A 24,711-nucleotide genomic window follows, 5' to 3' on the forward strand; every position below is an offset into this window, starting at 1 on the left:
ATTTACTCTGGCCATGACAGGCTGAAAAAGGTTGCCAGAGATTAATCACAGGGGTATTGAAATATAAGCGTCCAGTGACTTAAGTCCACTGGACTTACTGAAATACAATTTCTGTTTCAAAGCTCTGCGGAGTGGCAAAGAGTGAGAGAAGGCATATCAAAAAGCAGACAGCCAAGCAAAGAGTTTTGTAGCTCAGTGACCAAAGTTGTGAGGACTTGGCAGAGCTGTCCTCACACAACACCCTAGTGGGCAGGTGATGAAGTGTTTGGAGCAAAGCAAGAAAAACACCAAGAAACTCCAGTCCATACAAGCATTCTCATATAACCCACAGCCCTGTACCTGTCCTTGGGCAGGGATGCGAAGCTACGTCTGAAAGAAGCAAGGGAAGGAGGGTGGTGGACAAAGAGTGATGAGAACATGGCCTCAAGCTGAGACGCAGCCTCTGTGCACCAACCAGGCCCTGCAGATCCTCCTCCAGAGACCAGGAGAGCCCCCACTCTGCAGGAAGGCAGGAGCCTTCGGGCCTGACCTTGGAGGCCTACAAGGCTGAGGAGGGGAAGGACGGGGAGCTGCTTCCCCTCTGCTCTGGGCTTTTTGTGCTGACCTGGGGCTGCAGTCCCAGCCTTGGGTTGGCGTCCCACTGGTGAATTAGCCCCATGAGTGGACCTGGGAGCCATGCTGCGGTCTGTTTGTCCTTGTCAAGGTACGTGCTGTGGAGGAGCTGCTGCCCCAGCTTTGTGAGACGGGTGCCTTAGGCTCTCTCTTAGTTTAACGCCTTTGGTTGGGGTAGGGCAGGCAGGGATGAGGTGTGCGGTTTCTTGCCCATGAGCGGTGAGAGGTGCTCTAGCTACCGAGGAAGCGGGCAGAGATATGGGTCCGAGCAGCCGTTTCAGCACCTCTGATGCCATAACCAGCTGTCTCAATGCCATAACCAGGTGTTTCTCCAACATGCAACACTCCCGGCCCTACCCTGCTTCAAGGACGCAGCTCAGCGCCAACCCTGAGCCCCCTCCATGCACCCCTATTTCCCGCGGACCACGCATTTCCTCCGGAGCCCGGTCGGAGCAGGGAAGCCGGGGAAGCCGTTGTTCTCCCCCGGGGGCCGGGGCCGGGGCCGCGCTCCCGTGCCCGTGCCCCCCGAGCCCAGCTCCCCGCGGCCTCCCGGGGGCCAAGCGGGGCCCGGGCCTTGCCCCACCGGGCAGCGGCCCCTCCGCCGCCGGTGCCGGCTTTTTGGCATCCCTAATCGCGGCTGGCCCCTGTGATTGGCTGCGCCGCTCTGACCCCGCTCGGGCTCCCGGCTGGGCGGATAAAAGGGGCCTGAGCCGGGGGCTCCCAGGCATTCCCGGAGCGGGCACCAGGGACCGACGGCCGCAGCATGACGGGCAAAGCGGGCGCGGCGCTGGCCCCCAGCCTGCCCGGCAAGCCCAAGCCCGACGGCGCGGCCGCCGCCGCCGCCCCGCCGCCACCGCCTCCGCCGCCCCCCGCGGCGGGGGCCAAGCCCAGCTCCGGGCCCACCCCTCCCCGCTGCACCGGTTTCGGCATCCAGGAGATCCTGGGCTTGAACAAGGAGCCGCCGTCGCACCCGCGGGCCGCCCTGGACTCGCTGCCCGCCGGGCACCTGCTGGCGGCCCGCTCCGTCCTCAGCCCCGCCGGGGTGGGCGGCGTGGGCATGGGGCTGCTGGGGGCCGGCGGCATCCCCGGCTTCTACACGCAGCCCACCTTCCTGGAGGTGCTCTCCGACCCCCAGAGCGTCCACCTGCAGCCGCTGGCCCGGGCCCCCGGGCAGCTGGACAGCAGCCAGACGGCCAGCTCAGGTAGGCACGGCCCCGGCCCCCGGGGACCCCCCCCCCCCCCCCCCCCCGGCCCCTTTCGTTTCGGCCCCGAGGAGGAGGAGGAAGAGAACGGGGGAGGTGGGCACCGCACCCACCGCCGGCCGGGGCCGCGGCCGCGCTGCGATGGAGGGGCCGGGGGCGCCGAGCCCTGGCTGAGCGGCCCCCCCCGCGGTCCCGGCGGCCCCATTTCGTTGCCGGGGAATTAGGGGCCGCCCGGCAGCCCCTTCCTAGACGGCGGCAGCCTCCCGCAGCCCTGCCCGCTGGCCCTACTCCTCCCAGGCCGCCTCGGGTCCCCCCGGAGCGCCGGGCGGCGGTGCCCGGCCCCGACCCCATCCCCGGGGGTCCCGGCAAGACGGGGCACTGCTCCTCGCATCGAAACGGGGGGCCCGGTTCCGACCCCCGGCTGCTCCTTCGGGGCCTTGCCGGCGCCGCCTTGCCCGCAGCACCCCCCGGCCTGGGCACCCCTGGGGACGCGGGGCGGCGGCGGCCGGCTGCCAGCTCTGCCCGGGGTTATTTTTATTATTATTTTTTTCCCGGTACCTGCCTCAACCCTTCTCTTTTCTCCCCTCCCCGGTGTTTCTGCGGGCTCCCCGCAGCGGGGCGGGGGGCAGCGGGTGCCCCGGGGCGGGGAGGGGGCCGCGGCTCCTTCTTTTTCCTACGGTTTTGTTGAGACCGCGGGGGCTTCGCCTTCGAGCCTCGCGGCAGCGGCAGCCCCGGCGAACGACTCCGGGGCAGAGAAGGGACAGCGGGAGCCCGGTGCCGGCCAGGAGCCATCCCCCGGCAGGGGACGAGCTCCCGGAGCCCCCGGCTCGGGACCAGCGGCGGGGCCGGGCTGGAGGCAGCGCCCGGCTGCGGGGCCCCGTCCGCGGCTCGATCGCAACGAAATCCTCGGCCGGAGCCGCAGGAACGAGCGGAGCCGCCGGGCCCGGGCCGGCCGGCGGGGGCCCGGCGGGGAGGGAGCCTCAGCCCACGGCCGCTGCCCTTCTCTCCGCAGATTCCGAAGATGTCTCCTCTAGCGACCGAAAAATGTCCAAATCCTCCCTCAGCCAGAGCAAGAAACGAAAGAAGAGGCGGCACAGGTAAGCGAGGGGCCGCCGGCACCGGCAGCGCCGGGCACCGCCGCGGGATGCTGCAGCCGGGCGAAGCTGCCCGGCCCCGGCAGCCCGGGGCTCCCCCCCGGCTCTCCTTTCTTTTTCTTCCTTCTCCGCGATAAATCGGACCTGGGACGTGGCCGTAAGGAGCAGGGAACCGGCCGCAGGTGCCGTTTGATTTCGTTTCCCTGGCCGCAGTTAAACAGCCCAAAGTGGCCCCTGCTCCGCCTCTAGCAACCTTACCGTGGGCTGTCAATTGCGGTCAAGATTTAAGCATTTTATTACTTATAAATAAATGTTTTGCCAATAGATTAAATGGTCGGGAAGCAGGGTGCCTGCTTCCCGAAGCTGAAGAAGGCTGCTGAATTGTTTAAGGAAACGAAAATCCACTCTGGGAGGTAGTTAGGGGATTTGCTTTCCCCTCCGGAGCGGTCTGGGTAACGCACTTTGCCTGACTTCTCCCACAGTTAAAATGGGATTGAATCACCTACGCTTTACAAATGGAAACGAAAAATCCCGTGCAGGGTCCTGGCATTGCCGTGGCCGGAGAGTCAGGACAAAGGAAGGCCAGACACCTTCACCGTGGGTGATTTAGGAATAATTAAATCAATCCCGCCACGATGCAGGAAGGGTGGATTAAAAGATGCCCCAGTGAAAGCTTAGCAGGATGCGGGGTGGAAGGAGGCCGGCTGTCCCAGGGGGGTCCTGCTTTTCGTGCAACAGGAGGCTTGGTCTGGAGGGCACATCCCAAATCAGGGGTTCCTCCTGAGGAAATGTCGCAAGTTTGCGTGCTCCGGTATCAGTTCGGATTCGTTTCCTTACCGGGCTGGGAGACAGCACAGCAGGAATGGGTACACAGGTCATGGTTGGGATGGATGAGAGGAAATGAATTTCAGATTGGTTTGATTTCCATTTCTAGACAGCACCAAACCTGTAATATTTATCTGTGGTTGTGTATTCTGTAATAAATGGTTAAGAGCTCTAGTTGTACCAAGCACAGAGGCAGATGACAGGCCGATAGTCCGCAAATAGCTGCAGGATGTAAACAGCAAAAGGCAGCACGCGTTGTGCATTGCAACGGGGACGGGGGCTGAGAAGGGGGAACTTAGGCTGGATGTCAGGCAAAACCCTCCCGCTGGTGCGCCTCGCTGGGCTTCGGTGCCCTTCTCGCAGGAGGGTGCAGGGGGATGCTTCAAATCTAACCTGGATCAAAATTGGAATCGTCTTTCCTCTGGTCCCAGGGAGAGAAAATGCAGGAGCTGGTGTGCCTCTGCTGTCCCGAGAGCTCACAGATTTGTCGGAGCTGAAGGAAAACTGTTTGAAAAGAGAATGGATTTAGGAGTGAATTTAAACAAGGATCTGATTGCAGGCAGGTCCCTCGCATTTGCATGCTGCTTTTGTTAGTAATGTTATTGATCTGACAGAATCATTTCGATTCTGAATAGCAGAGGATATTGCTGAGGCTTTCTGTTTATGCTCTGTTATGCTCTCTAGAATTGTACGGCTTTTCTGAAATTCTTATTTTTAAAAATGACTTTTTTCCTCCCTCTTTCCTTCCCTCTTCTGGGACTTACATGTTTCTTAGTTTGGTAATATATTTAGGCATTTACTTTGAACAAAGGCTGCAGGGTTTTGTTATTGTTGTTGATTTCTTTTTTTTTGGTGGTGGTGATGGTTGGCTATGTTTTGTTATTTTTTTTGCCATTGGATTGTTGATAGCTTTTACTGAAAATTGCATTTTGCATACAGTAGGGTTGGAGGGTGGGAGTTTTAACAATTTTAACCCTCGGGGGAGTGGAAACGGTGTGAGATCCCTCATCCATCCCCCAGAGAAGGGCTTTCATCCGTCTCAGCTTTCCAGCTGCTGATTTTTCAATCTGGCTGTCCCGAGCTGAGAACTGGCTGTGCCGAGGCGGGCTGGGCTGCTGCCCGCCCAGGGCGGCCCAGGAGGATTTCCAGAGGATAATGGGGTAATGCAAACTGGCAGAGAGCAGCTAATGGGATATCGGTGTGGGTGCAACCCGTGTAAAGGCAGAGGAAGAGAGTTTGCACTGTTCCTGGAGGGGCACCATCTCAGGGAAGGGCTGGATTAAAGCAGGAGGGAGCAGAGTGGAGGACAAAAAGCTTTGGAGGATTCAGGCGAGGACCAGGCTCCGGGGGAGGATGGCTTTGGCTAAGGAAGAGGCTAAGGGAAGCAACTGGGAAAGGACTCAGACACCCTCTGAGACAGGGTGCAGAGCGGACACTGATTTATCTCGGCACAACCAAAGGGTTAAGTTAAGAAGCCTCTGGATGCAGGAGGAGGGGGCGGCTGTTGGCCAGGGCTGGTTGTGGTCCTGGTGTCGGGCGCGAGGGATGGGGACACCCCCAGGGTCCCAAAGGTGGAAGTAGGGCTGGGGTGGGAGGGCAGCTGCCATCGCGGGTGCTCGCTGCTGGGGGGTGATGCTTCCAGCAGGAGGTCCCCGAAGGGGAAGGTGATTTGTAACTGCCCAGAGAGCTGTCTTCTGGCATTTTCTGGTTCTCCTTTCACCCTGGCACCTGACCTTTTGTGCTTAGAAACACAGGAGGCGGTGGGGGGAAAGGCTATGCATTATCAGGTTGCTCAGGTTTCTGCAGCATCTGTGTTCATTTCTCTGACTCTTCGTCTCCTTTGCTTCTTATGTTTTTTGATCAAAGAGTTTTACTCCCTTCAGGACAATCTTCACATCCTACCAACTGGAGGAGCTCGAAAAGGCCTTCAATGAGGCCCACTACCCTGACGTGTATGCTAGAGAGATGTTGGCCATGAAAACAGAGTTGCCAGAAGACAGGATACAGGTAACCGTACCTCCTGCCCCTCCTTGTCCTGCCCCTCCTGGCCACATTCATCCCTCCCTGAAGAAAAGGCAGTGCCGTGGGATGGATCACATTTATCTGAATAAATCTCCATGGGCTGTCCCCTCCCTGCTTTAAATGTGCGGGCAGCCAGACCAGCTGTTCTTTGGTGCTTTGTGTTTGGTGTTTGTCTGCCAACATGTGTTACATGTGGCGTGTTGTAATGGTGATTCGGGGTGTGTGCAGCAGAGGGAATCCTAAATCACTGAAGGGGAACTGGGGTGCGAGGAAAGACTGCAGAGTTTTGAGGTATTAGTGGTGAAGGCAACAAGAGCCTCCTGGAGACCAGGTCTGGATGGACAGCATGGGTGAGAAAGGGCTCGTCTGTGCCTCCTTGGGCACAGGAGGGTGTGCAGGGACGTGGCAGGCAGCTGGCACCATGGGGGGTGGCACTGCAGTGGGGTGAGTCCCAGGCGGGCGTTTGCACCATCTTGTCCACTGCATTTGCCTCTTCAAAGCTTCCCTGAAGGTTTCTGGGGATCTTTCCTTTTAATTATTTTTAATGTTTGGGCATTAATCATGTGCCTGTCCTGTTGTGCCACTGAGGAGGCAGAACAAGGCCGTGTGGAGTATTGCCACTGCATGGCAAATCCTCTAGTGGCAAGGAGCAGCCCGAGCAGCGAGGCTGTGCCAGCACCAGCCTTCGGCATGCGGCAGCCTGCGTGCAAGCAGTCAGGACAGCCCAAAGAGCTGGAGAAGATTTGCACTGGCTGTGTAGTGTGGGAAGCAGAATGTGCTTTGACAGGCCCAACATGAAGCTCACAAGGGAGGACCCCAGCAGCTGCTGCTGCCTCCCCATGTCCTGCTCCCACCAGGCTGATACAAAAGGCACAGGAATGTAATGGCTAATTTAACAAAAGCAAGTTATGCTTCTTATCCCGTTGTGCTAGCAGGACTGCTGCTGACCTAGGCTCTCGTAGATACCCTGTGTGCTGAGAGGACTTCCACCAGAGTTCAGAAATAACGGCCGTTCACCCAAAATCCTAGCTGATACATTAGGATTTTGCTCTGAGCGACAGGCCCCATGGTTTGCCTCTAGAGGGAGTGGGCTGGATGGAGGGTCACTTCTCCACTAGTGACCCCTGATGAGTTGAGAGGGAAGAGACCTGTTAGAAGCTGAGTGTTGCCTGCATCCACTGTCTGATGCTGGGCTGGGAAGAAGATCCTTTGGTTTCCTGTAAAGGGTCTCCTCAAGGAAGAGCTTCAGCTGGCTCTCACTACAGTAAGGCTGAGGGAGATGTTACAGCAGACAGGGCAGAGCTGCACGCTGCAGGTACTGCATCAGTATCTGGGGCATCCTAGTGCAGAGAGCCAGTATTTTATCTGACTTAGGAGGGAAGTAGTGGCTAAGTCATTTCAGCTCTCTCTGACGTGCTGCCTGTCATTATGCTGATGAGCAAATGCAACTCTTCCTCTACTGGAGAGTTGTTAAACCTAAAGTGAGACAGCCCCAGAGATCAGGTCAGACTTGGACAGCAGAAGACCCCTGTGATGTGGCTGTCCTGAACATCAGGTGCTGCTAATGGCACAAGTATCACAGGAGAAAGCATTCCTGAGTGACGCTTTCGCTCATTATGAAAGGGGAAATCAAGAGAAACAGCAGGATTTCTGTGGCATCTACTGTGTGAGAGCCAGAGCATCACGCCAGGGTGAGTGTCAGGACCATGTAAGAGTCCCAAGCACTACTGATGGGGGAGAAGTGTCCGTTCCCACTGATCTTCCCAGCAGGTCAGCACCAGACTGTCTCTTACCACATACTCTATGAAATCTTCTTGTCCATACATTTCATTTTGTGTCACAAGCCATGACAAGATGATTCCAAGCTTTGGTCATGTTTCTTGATGTTTCACCTTGCTTCCATTTTTACTTAGCTCCCTTTGTATGAGCTTGTTTTTCCCCTTGTTATAGCACTTGCACTCTTTAAATCTGAACTGTTCACCTGTTTTCTTCTCCTGGCTATCACTTTTGGCTTTCATCATTGCCTAAGCAAGCTGTGAAGATCTTTTCTTAAACCATTCTTCATAAGTAACACATTATTCTCTTAAACATGTGGAGGTTCTGGTTTGAAAGCCATCCTGTCTGCCAGTCCTGGTCTTAAGGGACTTGACACTTCAACCTTTTTTTAGGAAGCTTTTTCTCCTCAGGCTTTTCCCTCCAGTATTCTGGGTTCCAAATGGCATTTTACAAGGATAGTAATGGCCCAGCCAGCTCAGACACTGGTGAGAGGTGGATGTTAGAGAAGAGTATGAGAGCAGGGCTAGTGTCTAGTGATGTTTACCAAGTACTTTGACAGTGTCCTGGCATTGTGAACACATGTAAATATTTTAACATCTCATGGCAGGGACTTCCACAGCAGGACTGCATGAGTGAAGTAAATCGTGCTTTGAATCTATTAACATCATTTAATGTCACATACTTCTCCCCTTGGAAGAGACAGCTGACAATTAATCTTTACTCCCTTCTTCATAATATTTATAATTTCACGTCATCTTGTTCTTGTTTTTTTTTTTTCTCTGGATGTGTTTATAACTGCTCAAGGGAACTCTGTATTTTTGCATTTTCTTTGTAGCTTGTACTTCCTCCCATCTTTCAGCATTGTTCTCTCCCTCTTGTTGGTCCTTAATGAAAGTGTTTTCTAAGATTGTTGTGAACATCACATGCTGTGGGCTCTCACAGCATTTCATGTGGGTTCCCACAGGATCCACACCAAAAGTGATATCTCCCCCTTATTTTCATTCATGGGATTATTTCTCAGGAGGTAGTAGTCAAAGAGAAAGTAAATCACCTATGAAATTCAATATGAAAGTGAAACTCAGAGAGTGCAATTGAGAGAATGATATATAGGAACTGCTTGCGTGTAAAACCTTCAGCAGAACACTACAAATAGCCATCAGAGGCCAAGAAAGTTATTGGTTTGAGAGAACATTGAATTCAGGAAAAATATTCAAATCTTCCATTTAAAGAGAAGATGAGCATGTATTTATTTTTTTTTTCAAGGCAGCATTCTTTTGCATTGCATGCATCTTCTCCCTGTATTGAGCTGGCTGCTCCTAGAAGGAACGTGAGCACCCTCCCACTGGGCAACATGGGAAAAGGATTTAATTTTCCTAGTGAGACACCAGTCAGACCAAATGTCACTGTGGCCATTTTGCAAAGCACTTGAAAAAGACTACATTAATCAACGCATTTAAAAGAATATTCAGAAGAGTTGAAGTGCTGCTATTAAAATAAACCCAGGCCATTCTGTAAAATGCAGGTGGGATAAATAGATTTCTGTGGGGAAGTACATCCTTAATGGACAACTTGAAGTGTTCAAAATGGCCTCAAGCTGACAAGTATTCTAATACCTGACTTAAATCAGTGTCTTTCTCAAAACAGATACTCTTAAATGTAACGTGGATTTTTAGATAAGTTATCCCTATTGAATTTATTAATGTGACATTTCCAAATTTTAAATGCCACTATATAAAATATCAAAGGTCGGTAACAGTTTGATTTGGGATTATTGAAATAACTGTGTATGTTTGTCACTGCAGTATGTCTCTTACTGATCAAATGCATCAATTAATCAGATCAGGATTTGCAAAGCATAAAATCTTGACTGCCATCATGGGGACACTACATTCACTTTTGAAGCAAAATAATAATTAAAAAAATAGAATGAAAATAGCAAAAAAGGACACTTTTTTAAATTGATAAATGAATATATGGTGCTTATGTGGATGAAGTGTTTTCGGACAATTAAAATTTCTCAAGCAAGCAAAAGGAAAGCCATGGAGGTGTTTGTGCCATGTTTGGGGAGTGGGGATTATCTGTGTATCCAGCAAGAGGTCACTCAGCTAAAAGGTCAATTTTGGCTGAAAACAAAAGAAAACCAACTAAAGCTGTAATTGGAAATGTATTGTTTTGGTTGCTATCAGATTAACACATTTCAGTATCACTGTGTAGCCTGTTAGAAGCAGAATGGGGATGGAAGAGCCAGGAGGGGCAGTTATTTGGAGGGAAACATTCACACCAAGAGTATTTTTCCAGAAAAAGAGGCTTAGCTTGCTTCAGTTGTGCAGATATGTTCAGTATTTAGGGATGAATGTAATTTGGAAAGACGTGAAGAACCTGTATTGCACTGAGCAGGAGCTCGGTAGTGAACCCATGGAGTCCCATCAAGAAACACGATACAAAGTGAGAAGGAAGAACTGGCTCTGTGCAGCTCCAGCAGCCCTGGCTTCTCGCTTTCCCAGCTTGCTGAAGAGCATTGCTGCAGGTGCTGCTGGAGCACTGGGATCTGGTCACTTCATCCTGCCCTGCTGCCCATGCCTGCTGTGGGCTGTTCCTGCTCCCATCTGTTTCCAGCTCTCTGTGGGTACAGGAACCCTGCTGAGATGCCCCAGCATCTCCTTTGCCCAGCTGTAGTATTTAAAACACAGCTCCTGGATGCAAGACACTGATAAAGAGGATCCTGGCCGCCAGGGCTTGCAGTACAATCAGAAAAGTATTATTTTTGCAAAGGAATGAATTTTAGTCCTAATCCCACAGCATAAGTGTGGAATGGGGATGATTGCTCCATGCGGTCACTGACCTTTCCTGAGTCTCTGCCTGGAATGGCTGCCAAGGCGTTTCTTAGTGCTGCACAAAGTGCTGTTCCTGTTGATTTTTCTAAGGTTTTGAGGTTCCAGTCTATCACAATTACTCTCAACAGGTGAGGACTGGTGAGGCTATTCTTGCTAAAACTTTGGTTTATTCTCACACTTGTGCCAGAATGAGGCATAGGGCCAATGGGTTCCCACCCATTTCTCTACAAAGCAGATTCATGGCAGTCATGTAGCTGGAGATAAATTACCAGGGTGAGTAGGATGGTTGGAGGTAGATTACTAAGGTGATGGAGAAGCTGAAAGAATTGCTCCTGTGTGAGAGAGAACCATTTCAATACCTTTATTCTTATTTTATTTTTTTAAGAGCCATGCAAGAAGTTAATCATGCGATAGAGCTGAGGAGCCAGTGCTGGCTACCTTTCTCAATAATTCCTGAGCACTGGGGCAAGCCACGGCAGTGCGATACCAGATAAATGTCATTAACTTCCCCTATGCTTTTAGAGATGTAGGAAGTGTACAAGTGAGAGCAATAAAACTAATCAAACTTACTGGCTTGGTGAGAATATGATTATGAATGTTTCTCATGGCGTATGGTGGATCTCTGCCTCCATGTCTTTAATTGGTATGTAAGGAGTTCATCTACTTTGCTGCCTCTTCAATATCATGCTTGTGTAGTTGATCTAAATTCATATTAATTTCCATTTTTCAATTAAGAGTTGTTTAATTTGGCCCTTTCTGTAATGGAGTGTTTTCATTACCCTTTAACTGTGGCCCATTTTCAGCCCATGTGCTAGAACTTCGTTTATGAGTTAATTACCAGAGCCGTAAACAGAGGGGCTGGGTGGTGTGCAAGTGCAGGGCTCTGTGCAAGCCTTCCCAGAGGGATTACCAGCTGAAAAGTTTTACACTGCATGAATTTGTGCAGAGAGAGGGAAAAATGAGACGGGAAAGAAAATGGCAGGCCTGAGACATCTCCTCAGCTTACTGTGAAATGGGGACTTTCCTGAGTGTCGCTAGACCATGCAGGTACCTGCCCAGCTTGTGGGATTTTCCCTGGTAGAACGGGAGCTGTGGATGCAATTTAAAAGACTTTTTTTTTTGTTGTTTGTTTGTGCAGAGTTGCAGGCATGGAGGTATGTACACTTGGTATACCCAGGTACCACTTTTTCCCTCCGTGTCCAGTCCCTGAGTTCCATCAGCTACAGACCAAATTTCCAAATGGGACAGAAAATCAAACTAAAACAACCTTACATGTCCTAGTCTGCTACCTTATACTGTGTTCCTTGCAAGATGATTATGGCTATCACAACATAAAAACCACTGAGAGGAAAGACAGGTACCCAACAAAATATACCATAGCCCACTGCTGTGAAGTGCCTTTCTAAAGACTTTCTCCATCACGGGTGGGAGAACGAGGAATGGCTCTGCAGGGTTAATGCCAGGCTGTGACTACTCAGGCTCTCTTCCCCACGTTTATCCCACTGTTTTCTTAACAAAAGTAGTAACAACTCTCTGAGTTATATTAGGCACTGTGGTACCTTGGTCACTTAAGCTCATCTGGAAACTCTACCCTCAATCTCTTTGCTAGGAATACGTGCATTCACTCCTCCTTTAAATGAAGAACTTTCTTTTCTCTCCTCTGACGCCTCTGCAATTTTTCACAACTTATTTAAAAAAATAAATAAAAAATAGGGCAACCCAGCAAGTTCAATAGTTAATTCCCCTCCAGCCTTTGGATGCCTGGCAGAGGGACCAACTGATGGCTGTGTGTTCAGGTTTTCCTTTAATGACCCTTTATTATAAAGTTTTCCTCCTTTCCTGACTTTGAATACAGATTTTTTTAACAGTTCAATAACAGAGGCACTTTAGAGACACAGTTAATTTACTCTTCCCTTTATTTCTTAATGGATCTATTTTTCTGCATAGTGTTTATCGTTTACCTTGATAGATCTCAACAAGTTCTTCTGATTCTTCCGGCAGCACAACCCCCTCTGCCTTTTTCACTGTTGTTCTTTGTGGGTGTTCGGTGAGCCTGGATTTGCATGGGCCTGTGAACAAACGTCAAAAATACTCCTGTCTTCCTCATGCACCAAGCTGCTCAGAAGTCTTGTCCTCGATAGACATGCAGATGACCTTTATCTGCATGTGTGGAGATGGCAGGTCCTTCTGAGGAGGAGAAAAGAGGACCTGAGATGGAGAACAAACATGATACAATATCCTACAGCAAGGCAGCTTCCAGAGAGCACCTCTTTGGTGCAAACCTGCTTTGGCAGGGGGGTTGGACCCGATGATCTCTCGAGGTCCCTTCCAACCCCTACAATTCTGTGATTCTGTGACCTCCACCAGAGGCTTTGGGAAAGCATGCGGTGCTCCTCTGCCTGCTGGGGGTGGCATTACCCCAGGAGCTGCAAGAGGTGTTCAGCTCAGGGTCTGCCCAGTGTGAGAGGCAGTTTGCTCCCCACTTTCTCTTTCTGTGGGTTTCTGTTAGGCTCCCAGCTGTCTGAGCAAAGGCCGAGCTGTGAGTAAATACGTGTGCAGTGTTGTTGGTGGAGAAACAACCCCGTGACTGAGAGCAAGGCTTCAGCGGCTAAGTGTGCAACAGAGGGAGGGTGCCTGCCTCGGAGACCTTACCCTGGGTGGCCTAAGCGTGGGGCACGCCTGGGAATGCCCTGCTGAGCTCGGATGTGCTGCCCTGCTGGGAGCAGCGTCCACGAGCAGCTTGTGTTTTGCCAGCCCTGTGGGTTGCACCATTCGTTGTGCTGTGCACGAGCCCAAGGTGACAAGGTCAGCTACAGGCTTCAGTGACACAGCAGCAGTGAGTGCCCAGAGCATGAGCCTTCTGGAGCTGTGAGGTGCCATGTAAAAAGTTCTGGTGTCCAAGGAAGGCTGATGTCCCAGGCTCTGATTTTAGTGCCCTTTGAAAGGCTTAAGGAAGGGGGATGTGCCATTTCTCCTCTTAATACCTTCACTCACCTTGCTCCAAGCTGGAGGTGACAACATGATGTGTCTCCGCATGTTCACAGAGAGTGTTGTTTATGGATGTTTATGAAGACCCACAGTAAGGTTTCCTCTGTGCCAGAGGAGGTGCAGAGCAGCTTTAGCATGGGAAAATGAGGCAAAATCGGGTTACACCATGGAAGGATACCAGCTTGGTTAATGGAGGTCAAGCTTACTGTCAGCATTGTGAGCACCTGTAGGAAGATGTTCTGTGCAGCATCACCCCTTGTGCCAAAGGCAAATGTCTCCTGGGTTGGTGTGGACTGGGATGATGGGTGTACCCTTGCCAGCTTTTCTGTGTCTATTTTGCATCCACACCCCTGATGTTTTTCCTTTCCTTTCCAACAAGTGTGAGAAAACATGCTACTGCATGAACTGGAAGGCCAGGTGAAAACCTCAGGTTTGCCAGGGGGACACAATTAAGACACGTTCCCTGGTCACAAGGGATTTTTGCCTCCTTACACCCCCTTATTTGTCTTTGGATTTTTATCTTTGACTCTGTGCAAGGGATGGGAGAATTAGGGTCACAGCAGTTGGAGAACGCACTGAGGCCTGTAGTGAGGTGAGATATTTACAGCTCTGGCTGCATTATTCAGAGTGCAACAAATAGCTATATCAGGCCACTTTGTGCTGTTCAAAGTGGGATTCAGAGGCATGCATGGCTTGCAAAAGCTGCAGCACGGTGTTGCCAGACACACTGTTGGTGGTTGTCATACCGAGCCTGTTCAGAGTGCCTTGTGCTAGCCTAGCTTAGAGGATACCCAGGCTTGGACGAACCACTGCCTCTTTGCTCAAGAGGGGTGAGTCCTGTCTCACAGCTCATCTCAGCCTGTCTGGCTGGATCTGTTGGCCAAGTGGGTCAGACACAACTCCAGCTACCACCAGGAAGGGCTCTTGCCATGACGTGTGTGGGAACTTTCTAACGTGAGCTCAGAAAGTTCTTTCCTAGTGTCAGTAAGTGGAGGGATGATGAGCCCGTGATCAGCCATGCAGGCCATGTGCAACCTTTACTACTCTCATTTAACTTCATATCCATTTTACACCAGCCATAGAAAGTGATGTCACCATAAACAGTGCCAATAATTTTGACATTACTTTTGAAAAGACATCAGTAAACTGTTGCCAGGCGTACACGAGTGGTGCAGTCTCCACCAGCAGCCTGGGGACAGGAAGCTTTCCTGGGACAGTCGCTGCAGAGCAGGGATTCAGGAAAATCCCAGGACCCTGTCAGGCCTTACACTGTCATGACAATTCATTATAAACCCCAAAACATGTAAGTGTGGATGGGGAGATGCCCAGGGGAAGATATAAGGTCATTTCTTGCATTCCCACATCCTCAGATTGGACCCTGGCCATGTCTGGGACAAGGGTGAGGACATCACTGTTTTTTTCAGTGGAGGTTTTCACTTTATCTACTCTCTGTTTAGAGGCTTGCATTGGAAAGCGAGAAAGCAACCCTCGACCTGGCAAAGGAACGTGCTGGCGTGTCCGTGTGTCCGTGTCTGTGCGTCTGTGCATTTGCTTGTGGCCATCTAGTGGACGTTCCTTCCAGCATGCACTGCCTTGGTCTGGGACCATCTCGTGCTCAATCCGTCAGGCTCGTTAATTGAAAGAGCCCTGCTGGAATACTACGTCAAAGGTAGCACGTGAGATTTGGTGAAGCAAAAATTCACCATTATGTAGCCTGGTGTTTTCCTTTACAGGATGAAGAATGAAGGAATATTAACTTCTTTGTCATTGTTGATAGAAAGACAGAACACAGCCATAGCCAGTACCAGCTCCCCTGGCTGTGTTCCCCAGCTTGGAAAGCAGAAGCCGAGAAAATGAGAGAAAATGAGCGTAACCAATAAAAAATTTAGGTTGTGCTTGGGCACAGAAGCAGTACAGAGCCACACACTAGATACCTTAAAATATCCCTTTGCTGATTGAGATTCCTGGTCCATGGGTAGCCTCAGGCAGATTTCATTCTTTAGCAGACAGTGTTTCAGGAGCTGATTAGGTAAACAAACTAACTAGTATGATGAATGCGGATAACAAGGACACACCGAGTCTCATGTCCCTTTGCAAAATGAGAGATTCCTCCTACCACAATTTGCTGTTCTGCACCATCAATAATACAAAGGAGTATCAGTCATCGTTTGGGATTCAGAGGAGGAGCCTGGCAAGAATAACCTTCCTAGTCTTTACTCCAAGGTGCTGTAACCCTGTGGTGTGGTGCATAGTGCCTAAGATTGGACTGCCCTGGGCAGTGGACACTGGGGATGAGAATTAGATGAGGATTAGGATTGGAAACATTCCCATTTGTAAGGCTTTCCAGTACTGCTGGTTTTGGTAAGGGGTCGGAGAAGGACAGGCATGTGGAACAAGCATCCAGGAGATGATGCTGATGGTGCTGGCATTTGCTACAAGTGTGCGCACACGGGCCAAGCCCCGATGCTAGTGTGTCCTGTGGCGAAGAAAATGCCTCCGTTGGGATGGTGTCACAGCATGGGAACAGCTGTACTGCTGGTAGCAATCGGCAGAGATAAAAGTTTCACCAGTACTGAACATTGAAAATACCATTCCTACATCAGTGAATTACACCCCTTTCCTGCCTAATGAAGGACAGGCAGGAAGCAGGGCCAGGTCTTTTTCTAAAGAGAACAGGAAAGACAAGAGATGAGACAGAGAAGTTACACTGACTGCAAACGGAGCGAAGAAGGAGTCTTGCAGTCTCCAGTACTGACCAGCTACACACGGCTGGATGTCTGGACCAGGAGAGGACGTGAGTGCTGAGCCTGAGGGTTATGGGGGCACTCCAATTTTGGAAGCTACGGCAGCACAGCTCGAGCAGCAGTGGGCACAGAGGGCTTCACCTGGGGCGAGGAAGCTCCTCCGAGCACTCTGTGTGTAGATAGAGAGGGTCTAAAGGGAAGCACTGATCAGTTTACCCTCGAGTAAAGATACTCCATTAGCTTCCTCTGGAGCCTGGCCAGCTTCTCTTCCCTTCCATGCCTTGCTCATCTCCACCCATCGCTATCTCTGCCCCTTCGCTCCCTCTAGCGTTCATCCTTACCCTGCAATATCCTGCAGTGCCTTTTCTTTGCACATCCTTCTGTAATTCAAGTGCTTTTTATACTTCTTTCTTCTTTACATCAGAGAAATGCTTCTTCTTCTCATTCAGCTCCATGTTGAAAACTGATGTGTTTAAATGGGCTGGTTCTTGGGTTTTCTGGTCACTGCCTTGCAACATCAAAGAATAGTAAGACAGATCTGCCCTCTTTACTGTTCTGTTTCTGAGGACAGGGTTTCTGAAACAAGCTTCCCATCTTTCACAGAGGTGCTTTTGTGATAATAAAAAGATGTAAATCACCTTGAGCTGTTGACTTTTGGTCCAAAAGACACCTTTGCTCATCAAACCATGATAGCTTTGCAAAAACATCAGATGTGCTTCAGTAAAGGCAGTCTGAAATTAGCAATGGGTTTCAGCTACTGCTCATGAAGCGTGGAAGCGTAAACTCAGTCCTTTCACCATACCCTGTGATGTACCGTGGAGAACCAGAGGAAAGCAAGTGAGAAGAAAGCTGTGTGGTAAATAAGGTGTTTCACAAAGCTGAGCTGACCCAGGTGGGGGGAAGAAACAAGTCCAAACATGGACAAACCTAAGCATCCCTTGAGGCAGACCAAATTTTACATCGTGAAGTTGTAGAACAAATATTTGAAAACAAAGACACCTGCAGCCAAAGAAGACACAATCCCAAAACTGCAAGTAAATGAAAGTGAAACAATCTCCAATCCAGGAAGGAAATGTGAGATGCCAATAATCAATAACTGCATTTTCAGAAGTTGTTACTGAAGCACCAACACTGCTGAAAATACCCCAGAACTAGTAACACTGTTGTTTAATTCTTCTCAGACTCAAGGCACAGGAAAATTTTGGTAACATGTTAAGAAATCCAAAGAAAAAGTAAGATTTCCCAGAAGGACGTGCCACTGATGGAACCATTTTAATGAGGGCAAAATCCCAAGAACAGGCTGCAGAGAATAATATTGCCCATCCAAAATAGTGTGGGGGCTGCAGGTGCTTGGCATGGGGTGGTGGTAGAGATGCGGGTTTGGGTCCTGACCCCAGGAATATTCAATATTGAGCACCACGAGTTTCACACGAGTTCATGCCTGAGGCTGAGATATGGGCACTGGCGTCAAAACAGGTTGGGTAGCCCTCCTCATTCCTGTTATGCTAGAAATTCTGCTGTTTCAATGTTTCTTTTTTTTTTTCCTCCAGCCAAAACCATGAGGAGATTCCCCTTAAATCTCAAAACTCGATTTGGGAAATCTCAGAATGATCTTCCTGAGGTGTTGATGTCATTTTGATTTACTCATTTTTACATGTTACGTGGATGAGATTTAAATACAACATTGAGAAGAAAGCTATAGATAATTCTGATTGCGCTTCCTCTAGCCAGACTCAGCTTTTCCATGTGATTGTATCAGCATTTTTTGACAGATTTTTTTTCTTCCCCACAAATTCCAGTCAAAATTGGGCTGCTGGCTGCATTTGTTTGTCCATGCTGTTGGAAAAGGGATGCTTTGGGATAGCAGGTTTAGAAGCAGTAGTGGGAGAAGCTACTGCTGTGACATGGCTGAAACCCATCTGGGGAGGAAGACGGGGGCATGGGACATGGGGGAAGATGTTTCGGGTGTCAAGACAGGAGGAAGGGAGAAGGGAGAGGTGATGAAAATATCAGTGAGGAGGCACCTGGGTAAAATGACTGAAGTTTGTTTTAAAAGTGGCCCAGTTGGTAACTGATGGAAAAAGCTTTGCCTGGCTGAAAATCCAGGTGTGGTAAGTGGTGACAAGAGGACACATGGATGGAAAGGGAGTGACCCAGTCCCCTCCGGCTCTGCCAGCCTGGCACTGAGACCGAGATCAGGAGGAGCGCACAGCCTGGAGCGAGAGATCCTGCCACAAACCCGTGCATTGTGCAGGTTCCCTGCGCTGGGTCTGGCCACAGAAATGGTCGGAGAGGGGATGCTGAGCCCACCTGAGGGTCCTTGCTCTGGTATGGCTGGATTTACAGCCACCAGAGGTCCAGGGGATTGCCTATCGACAGAAGGAAGGTGTAAGTCAGTTTGCTTTTCATGCAGAGGAGGTGCTGGCATGTCATGTTTCAGGAAGCAGCCTGGCTGTAACATCCCCTCTGCCGTGCACAGCGTGTCTTCTGCCAGGAGAGGTAGGATCACAGCCGCAGAAACCACGTCCCCACTCCCCGGGGAGACAGATTGTCCCTGTCACACCGGTGCTGGGGTGGCAGGCAGAAGAGGCGAGCTTGCTCTACACCAAAGGGACCTTGTTCCGTGGCGAGGTTGCAGCGAGGCATTGATCTTGTGGTCCCCATGGCGGAGCTGGGGGTCCCAGGCCCTGCCGAAGCCCCCTAGTGTTCCCCCCCGCAGCCCATGCTCCCCCACAGCTGTAGGCGGTGGAGGCAAGAGAGGGTTAAGCTGTCAGCTCTGTAATGTTAAACAGGTGTCAAAGGCACCTCCATATATCTGCAGATTGAAATCAAATTCTTTGCAGTATAAAAAGATAAATTACCCAGGCGATTCCCGCCTCATCCCACTCATCAGGCCAGCGCCAGACGGCAAGCAATTTTTTTTTTTAATGTGCTAACGACCTAATCAAGCAATCAAGTCGGAGAAGATTGCGGAGTGACCCCGAGCATCCATCTGCCAGCGAGACCCCACCATTCATTTCCATTCTGCCGTGTACTTTCCGGGAAAGGGAGGGAAAAAATAGGAGAAAAAAAAAATCCTAAACAAATTAACACCCAATTTTCTGTGAGTCTAATTAGTTAAATGAGGAGGTGTTTGGGGTGTCCGCGGGGAGGGAGGGGCTGCCTCTCGGAGAGGGGACTGGTAACTCCATGGCATTAATTAGCGCAGGTCAATGGCGTGGTTCCCCAGGGACCAGCTGCTTTAATTTCCCGTGATATTTCAGTGCCTGAGGCCCATCGATTCAAACTGAAATTAACTTATTTTTCAATCAGGCCTGGGCTGCCCCTGGGGCTGACTCTTCCTTTGCCTCCTTCTGAATAGACCTCGAGCAATTTTTCATCTAAAGCTGATGCCTCCGCTCTGCAGGAAGGGAGGGGATGCGGGGAGGGAGGAGGGCAGGCAAGACAAGAGGGATGGAAATCGGAGAGCGAGCACTAATAGATTTCTGCGAGCACCCCCCCACTGCCGCCTGCGTCTCCGCTCGCTGCCCCCCAGGTCACAGCTCGGAGATTATTCTGCCAATTTTCTGAGAAGATGAGGGGCTTTTCAAACTGGGAATTCAGGGCGAGCCTTGAGGATCAGCTCCCCCTTCTCCCTCCTCCCCAGAGCATGCCCCCTGGCCCAGCCCTCCCTGCAGGCACCGTGGCGCACAGCCCCTCGCTGCGGCTCAGGCACCCGGTAAATAATGAAAGAAAATCCCAAGCACGAGAGCCAAAAGCCATTGGAAAAAGACACTGCAATGGCAAATTAATTACATCCTGCAGGGAGGGGTGGGACCTGCTCGCAGGCTTGGCCCTTGTCGCTTCTGCAAGGGAGGGTGTGGAGAGAAATACGCGGCAGCTGCTGCATGGGGGAAAAGCCTCCGTGCTCTCAGGGGGGTGTACGTGCACCCTTCCTCATCCCCATGCACAGGCACGTGTGTGTGTGCAGGAATGGGACCGTCCCACCTCCTGCTCCCATCACCCACGTCCCTGCGTGTCGCCCACCCCAGGTTTGGTTCCAGAACCGCCGGGCCAAGTGGAGGAAGCGGGAGAAGTGCTGGGGCCGGAGCAGCGTGATGGCCGAGTACGGGCTCTACGGCGCCATGGTGCGTCACTCCATCCCGCTGCCCGAGTCCATCCTCAAGTCGGCCAAGGATGGCATCATGGAGTCCTGCGCACCCTGGCTCCTGGGTAAGAGAGCCGCTGCCCTCACGGGTGGGTGGTGAGGGGGTCAGGGTGAAGGGGGGCCATGAGGAGGAAACCTGATGCGGAGAGCATCAAACATGGGCATGGGGGGGACTCGCCCTGTGACACCACTCATCAGCTAGCCCCAAATGCCTGCTGGTGCTTGGGCCCTGACCTGCAGGGAGAGGGTGAGCTCCTGGGACAAGCAAGGGGATGAATGCCCTGCCTTGCTTGGGGTCCCTGTGAGGCTGTGTGGGGTGCCGGGAGCCCCCTGTCCTCACCATTGCCCCACTCCCCTTCCCCTGGGGGCCCCCGCAGTCCCTCCTCATGCTCTCAGCACTCAGGAGAGCTGCACCACTGCCTGCTTTTGCTTTGTTTTCTGTGGAGAAGGGGTGGTGGAAGTAGTGGGGCTGCCCTGCTATGCTCTTGCTCTTTGCTTCCCGCTTTCTGACCTTTCAGGCTGATTCTGCCCCAAAACTGACTTCTGGTGTCCTAACGATGGGCTGTCCTATCCTCCTGTCTGTGTGAAGCTGGGGGAGGCAGGAGGTGGGTTGTGGGAGGAACAAACTGATAGGGAAAGGCAATGGGAGACCCCCCCTGGTTCAAGTAAGCAAATGGCCCTGGGGGTGCAGGCACCCGCTGTGTCTGAGACCCTCCTCCCCACAGAGCCGGGGCTGCCCTTGCACGGGGCCGGAGCGCCCGGCTCGCCATGACTGCTGTTTGTAGCAAGGGTTTCTGCTTTTCCTTAATTCTGGCCTCTCTTTATCTTTGCTGTTTTCAGTTCAAGATGGCTTTCCCATGCCCAGGCGCTTTTCTAAACCCGAATACCAACAATTCTTTTTAGGGATGCACAAAAAGTCTCTGGAAGCAGCGGCTGAGGCGGGGAGGAAGACGGAGGTGGAGCGCCAGGCCCTGCCCAAGCTTGACAAGGGTGACAAGGAAGAGAGGGGCCCAGATCCCAAAACCGCCATTTCCCAGGAGGAACTGAGAGAAAACAGCATTGCCGCCCTCAGGGCTAAAGCTCAGGAGCACAGCACCAAAGTCCTGGGGACCATCGCTGGGGACACCCCCAGGAAGCCAGAGAAAGGGGAGGAGGTGGCGGAGGACGAGAGGCAGACGGAGAAGTCCAGCATGTCGCAGAAGGAGGAGAAGCTGATCTAGGCGGGGCAGAGGCGGCAGGAGACAGCCCCGACAGACACTGTGTCCTCCAGGGGCTGAAGCTGGCCAGGCCGCCCCTGCAGGCCCCTCCTGGGGCATGGGGCCCGGCCTCTGTGCATGGGGCAGCCCCAAGGGTCACTCCCCTGGAGCGCAGCCCTGCCCCTCGCTCCTCTGCCCCCAGGGCCTCCCTCACCCCTGCCCCTTCCTCATCTCCATCGCCACCCCAGGGGGGACCGTGGCTCCGGCCCCAGGCCCCATCCAGCCCCCTCCAGGCTGGCTCAGCCTGGCTCACCTCCTCCTCCTGCCCCGTGTTGCTGCTATGCCCCATGCCCCAGCCATCACCCGCTGCCCCAGCCCTGCCTGCGGCAGGACGAGCCTGTGGCCCTGTTGGCGTGAAATGGCGAGCCTCCGCCACACGTCTCTCCTGACCCAGCACTGCGGCCTGTGAGTTTGGTGTGGTTCATTTTTGCCTCCTTTATGAGGGGAGACGCAGGCTTTGCCCACAGACGTGATGTCACGTTCCCACCTCGCACCTCCAGGTCACCCCGGCCCACGCAGTCATCTCCACACACGCTCAGGGGCTGAAGCCATCATGGTGGTGGGCGCTAGAGGCCGGTGCCACACTATTTAGCTCAGCATCCCTCGGGCTGCAAGGCCAGGCACCCTCCCTGCAGCTTCTACCTCGCTGCACAGCAAGGCCTGCAGCCCTGGCTGTAAAACACGCTTGGGGCAGGCTGCTCCCGCAGGGCTGGCAGAGACGGCTAGGTGTGTCTGTATCCCAAAGGCCAGAGCCTCCATTGCAGAGAGGTCGAATGCCAGGGAAAACATTTACCGCTTAAATTATTCTAGGAGATAGAACATAATTTGCCAAACTTATTTATGGAATTGAATTTGCCCCGCTTGCCCTCTGAGCGCTAAAGGGAATGACAGCCATGCAGATACGCCCCTGGCACATGCTGTAATGTGTACATATGTCTCCTCGCTGACCCCACACGTGCACACACACACAGACCCACACAGCCAAACCCACTGTTTTTTGCAGTGCCCCATGTTAACATCGCCCTTCCATCCCGGTCAGGCTGTGTTCCCCAAGGAGGGTGTAGGACAGTCACTTCCACGCAGCCCTCTCTGTCCCGCTTTCAGCTGCCAGCACCCTCTCCCCAGAGCTACTGTTTTTATTCTGTCAAAATTGACCCCCTTCATACAGCCCCATCTGTCTTTGTCCCCAGTTTGTTCAAAGTTCAACGTGTTAGATTATAGCCCGCGGTGTGTAAATAATGTATATACAGTGAGAAAATAATTCAGTATTGAGGTGTTTGAGATATGGAGCTGTAACAACTTCTAGTCATTCAGAACCTGTGATTTATGTGCCATTTTCTGTAAAGATATGAACAAGAATAAAACTAAACTGGAATATTGTGTATGAGTCTGGTCACTTCTTCAAGGCAGACGAATTCAGCCAAGGTGGAGTTGGGTGTCAGGCCTTAGAAAGCATTTCAGCGAGCTCCAAAGCAGCATGCAGAGAGACTGATATCTTCCTGCCCACCCAGATTTGGAGAAGATGGGCTCTCCCTTCTCAGTGAAAGACAAAGCTGGGGAGGGGGCACTCATCCTGGGGGCAGAAACCATGAATTTTTTATTCATCAGTTAGAGAGAAGGGCATAAATGGGGAATTCCAGCCAGGGGAGCTCTGGCTGGAGCGCAGTGGGAACCCACACTGAATTGTGAGAGGAGCTGAGATATGTATGCTCTGCTAAGGGTCTCTGGGGATGCTCTCATGGAAGACACTGTTGTCTTACAGGAAAAAAAGGCTGAGGTGGAGCAGGTGTGCGTAGGAAATAAGAGACTGTGCTTGTGCAGTGATGAGGACGCGTGGGCTTGGCTTTGTGGAGGTGCTGTAACCTAGAAGGCTGCATTTCTCCAAGAGACAGTGCCTTCATAGGCCTGTGTCTAGCGCTGGGGACAGCTTTGATACAAATTCAGGTGTGTCTGGGATGGAAGGACCTGCTGTCAAATAATGAGTGTGTACCACGTTGGTGGCCAGCTTATTCACCCGATGTATCGGACCTGCAGACCACGAGGGGTATCGCCAAAGAGCAAAGAGAACATGAGACCTCACTTAGTGCTGTTGGTCCATCCTGCAGCTACAGGCTGGTCCAAATTATTTGGAAGAAGGAAGAGCGTCCAGCCCAGCTTGCTGGAGCAAAGGTGTGCCCCCTTTGGCAAAGTTCCCTGTGCTGACTGAGGGTGTCTTGCCTTGGACATGGTCATGGAGCAGGGATCAGCACCCCAGGAAATGGCATGGGCTCACTAAATGTCTTTTGGCCCATGGGAAGGGCTGGTTCTGTTCAGGCTGTGAAGCCGTGTCCAGGAATGAAATGTGTCCTGATGTCTATGAGGACTGACAGCCAGGTTCCTGTGACAGCCCTGGAGGTGAGGGGCAGCCTGAAGCTACTGCCACTTCCCTGGGTAATGCACAGGCTCTGGGAGCAGGCACAGGATGGGGAGAGCAGCTCCTGATGCTCCTGCTGGCCTCGAAGCAATGAGGAGACGTTGTCCTGCAGCAGCAGTGGCTGGAGCTGCACACAAACCCAGGGTCAGTAACTGGTGGCTCCTCCTGCAGCACCCGTACTGTCAGGCAGGCAGTGCACAACCTTTGCTCATCAGATCTGAAAGCAATTCATGCTCGGAAAGCTTCCTGGAAGGCTCCTGTGCGGTCAGAAAAGTGGCTGTGTAAAAATAGCCACCTCTTACTCAGCGGGCCTGCTCTGATGGAGGAGAGCGTTTGCCAGCTCAGCAAGGCGAGGGAGTTGAGACTCGGGAGCAAGGGGAGAGGAGGTGCAGAGGCAGGGGAAGAAGGAGGATGTGTGCTGCGAGCCTGCCGCCATGGACAGCGAAGAGATGTTGTCCCTTCTCTACATGGCAAGCTGAAGGGTCAGTCAAAAAAAACAGTCCCCAGGCTGGTTACCTGCTGCTTGCTGCTCTCACACGCAAGGTAATGAGTCCCTGACACATGGCTCTCATGAGCTAGCTGGCTGTAGGCAGTGCAGGGGGTAGATGTGCTGCCTTGTTGCAGCATAAGCTCATCGTTATCCAGAGCAAAGGCTCTGGGAGCTGCTGAAGGGCATCACCCCAGCAGAGTGTGTCTGCATGCAGCCTGGCCAACCGCTTCCCCTCGGCCATCAGCTCTGCTCCTCCCCGTCCCTAATCACACATTAGGGAAGATTATGTGTTGGGTGCTGAGAAACAC

General features: G+C 52.0%; 1 protein-coding gene across 2 annotated transcripts; it reads left to right on the forward strand.

The window, feature by feature from the left end:
• The first annotated feature begins 351 nt into the window (after positions 1 to 351).
• VSX2 (visual system homeobox 2) lies at positions 352 to 23,064 on the forward strand. Of its 2 annotated transcripts, none has more exons than XM_083838689.1 (5): positions 352 to 1,814; positions 2,827 to 2,911; positions 5,617 to 5,740; positions 20,129 to 20,309; positions 21,085 to 23,064. In XM_083838689.1, exons 1-5 carry the CDS (start codon positions 1,376 to 1,378, stop codon positions 21,462 to 21,464), a joined length of 1,209 nt encoding a protein of 402 aa, XP_083694815.1. In that variant the 5' UTR covers positions 352 to 1,375; the 3' UTR covers positions 21,465 to 23,064. The 2 variants fall into 2 exon arrangements, with proteins under 2 accessions (XP_083694815.1, XP_083694816.1); XM_083838690.1 differs by having other exon boundaries at positions 357 to 1,814; positions 21,148 to 23,061.
• The last annotated feature ends 1,647 nt before the right edge of the window (positions 23,065 to 24,711 follow it).

This window comes from Anser anser, assembly GCF_964211835.1.
Source record: "Anser anser genome assembly, chromosome: 5".
Lineage (NCBI taxonomy): Eukaryota > Metazoa > Chordata > Aves > Anseriformes > Anatidae > Anser > Anser anser.

Bases quoted from the DNA above. Each gene is read 5' to 3' on its own strand.
- VSX2 (XM_083838689.1), top strand. From the start codon at position 1,376: ATGACGGGCAAAGCGGGCGCGGCGCTGGCCCCCAGCCTGCCCGGCAAG. The intron at 2,912-5,616 runs GTAAGCGAGGGG...TACTCCCTTCAG, and splicing joins CGAAAGAAGAGGCGGCACAG to GACAATCTTCACATCCTACC. The intron at 5,741-20,128 runs GTAACCGTACCT...CGCCCACCCCAG, and splicing joins TGCCAGAAGACAGGATACAG to GTTTGGTTCCAGAACCGCCG.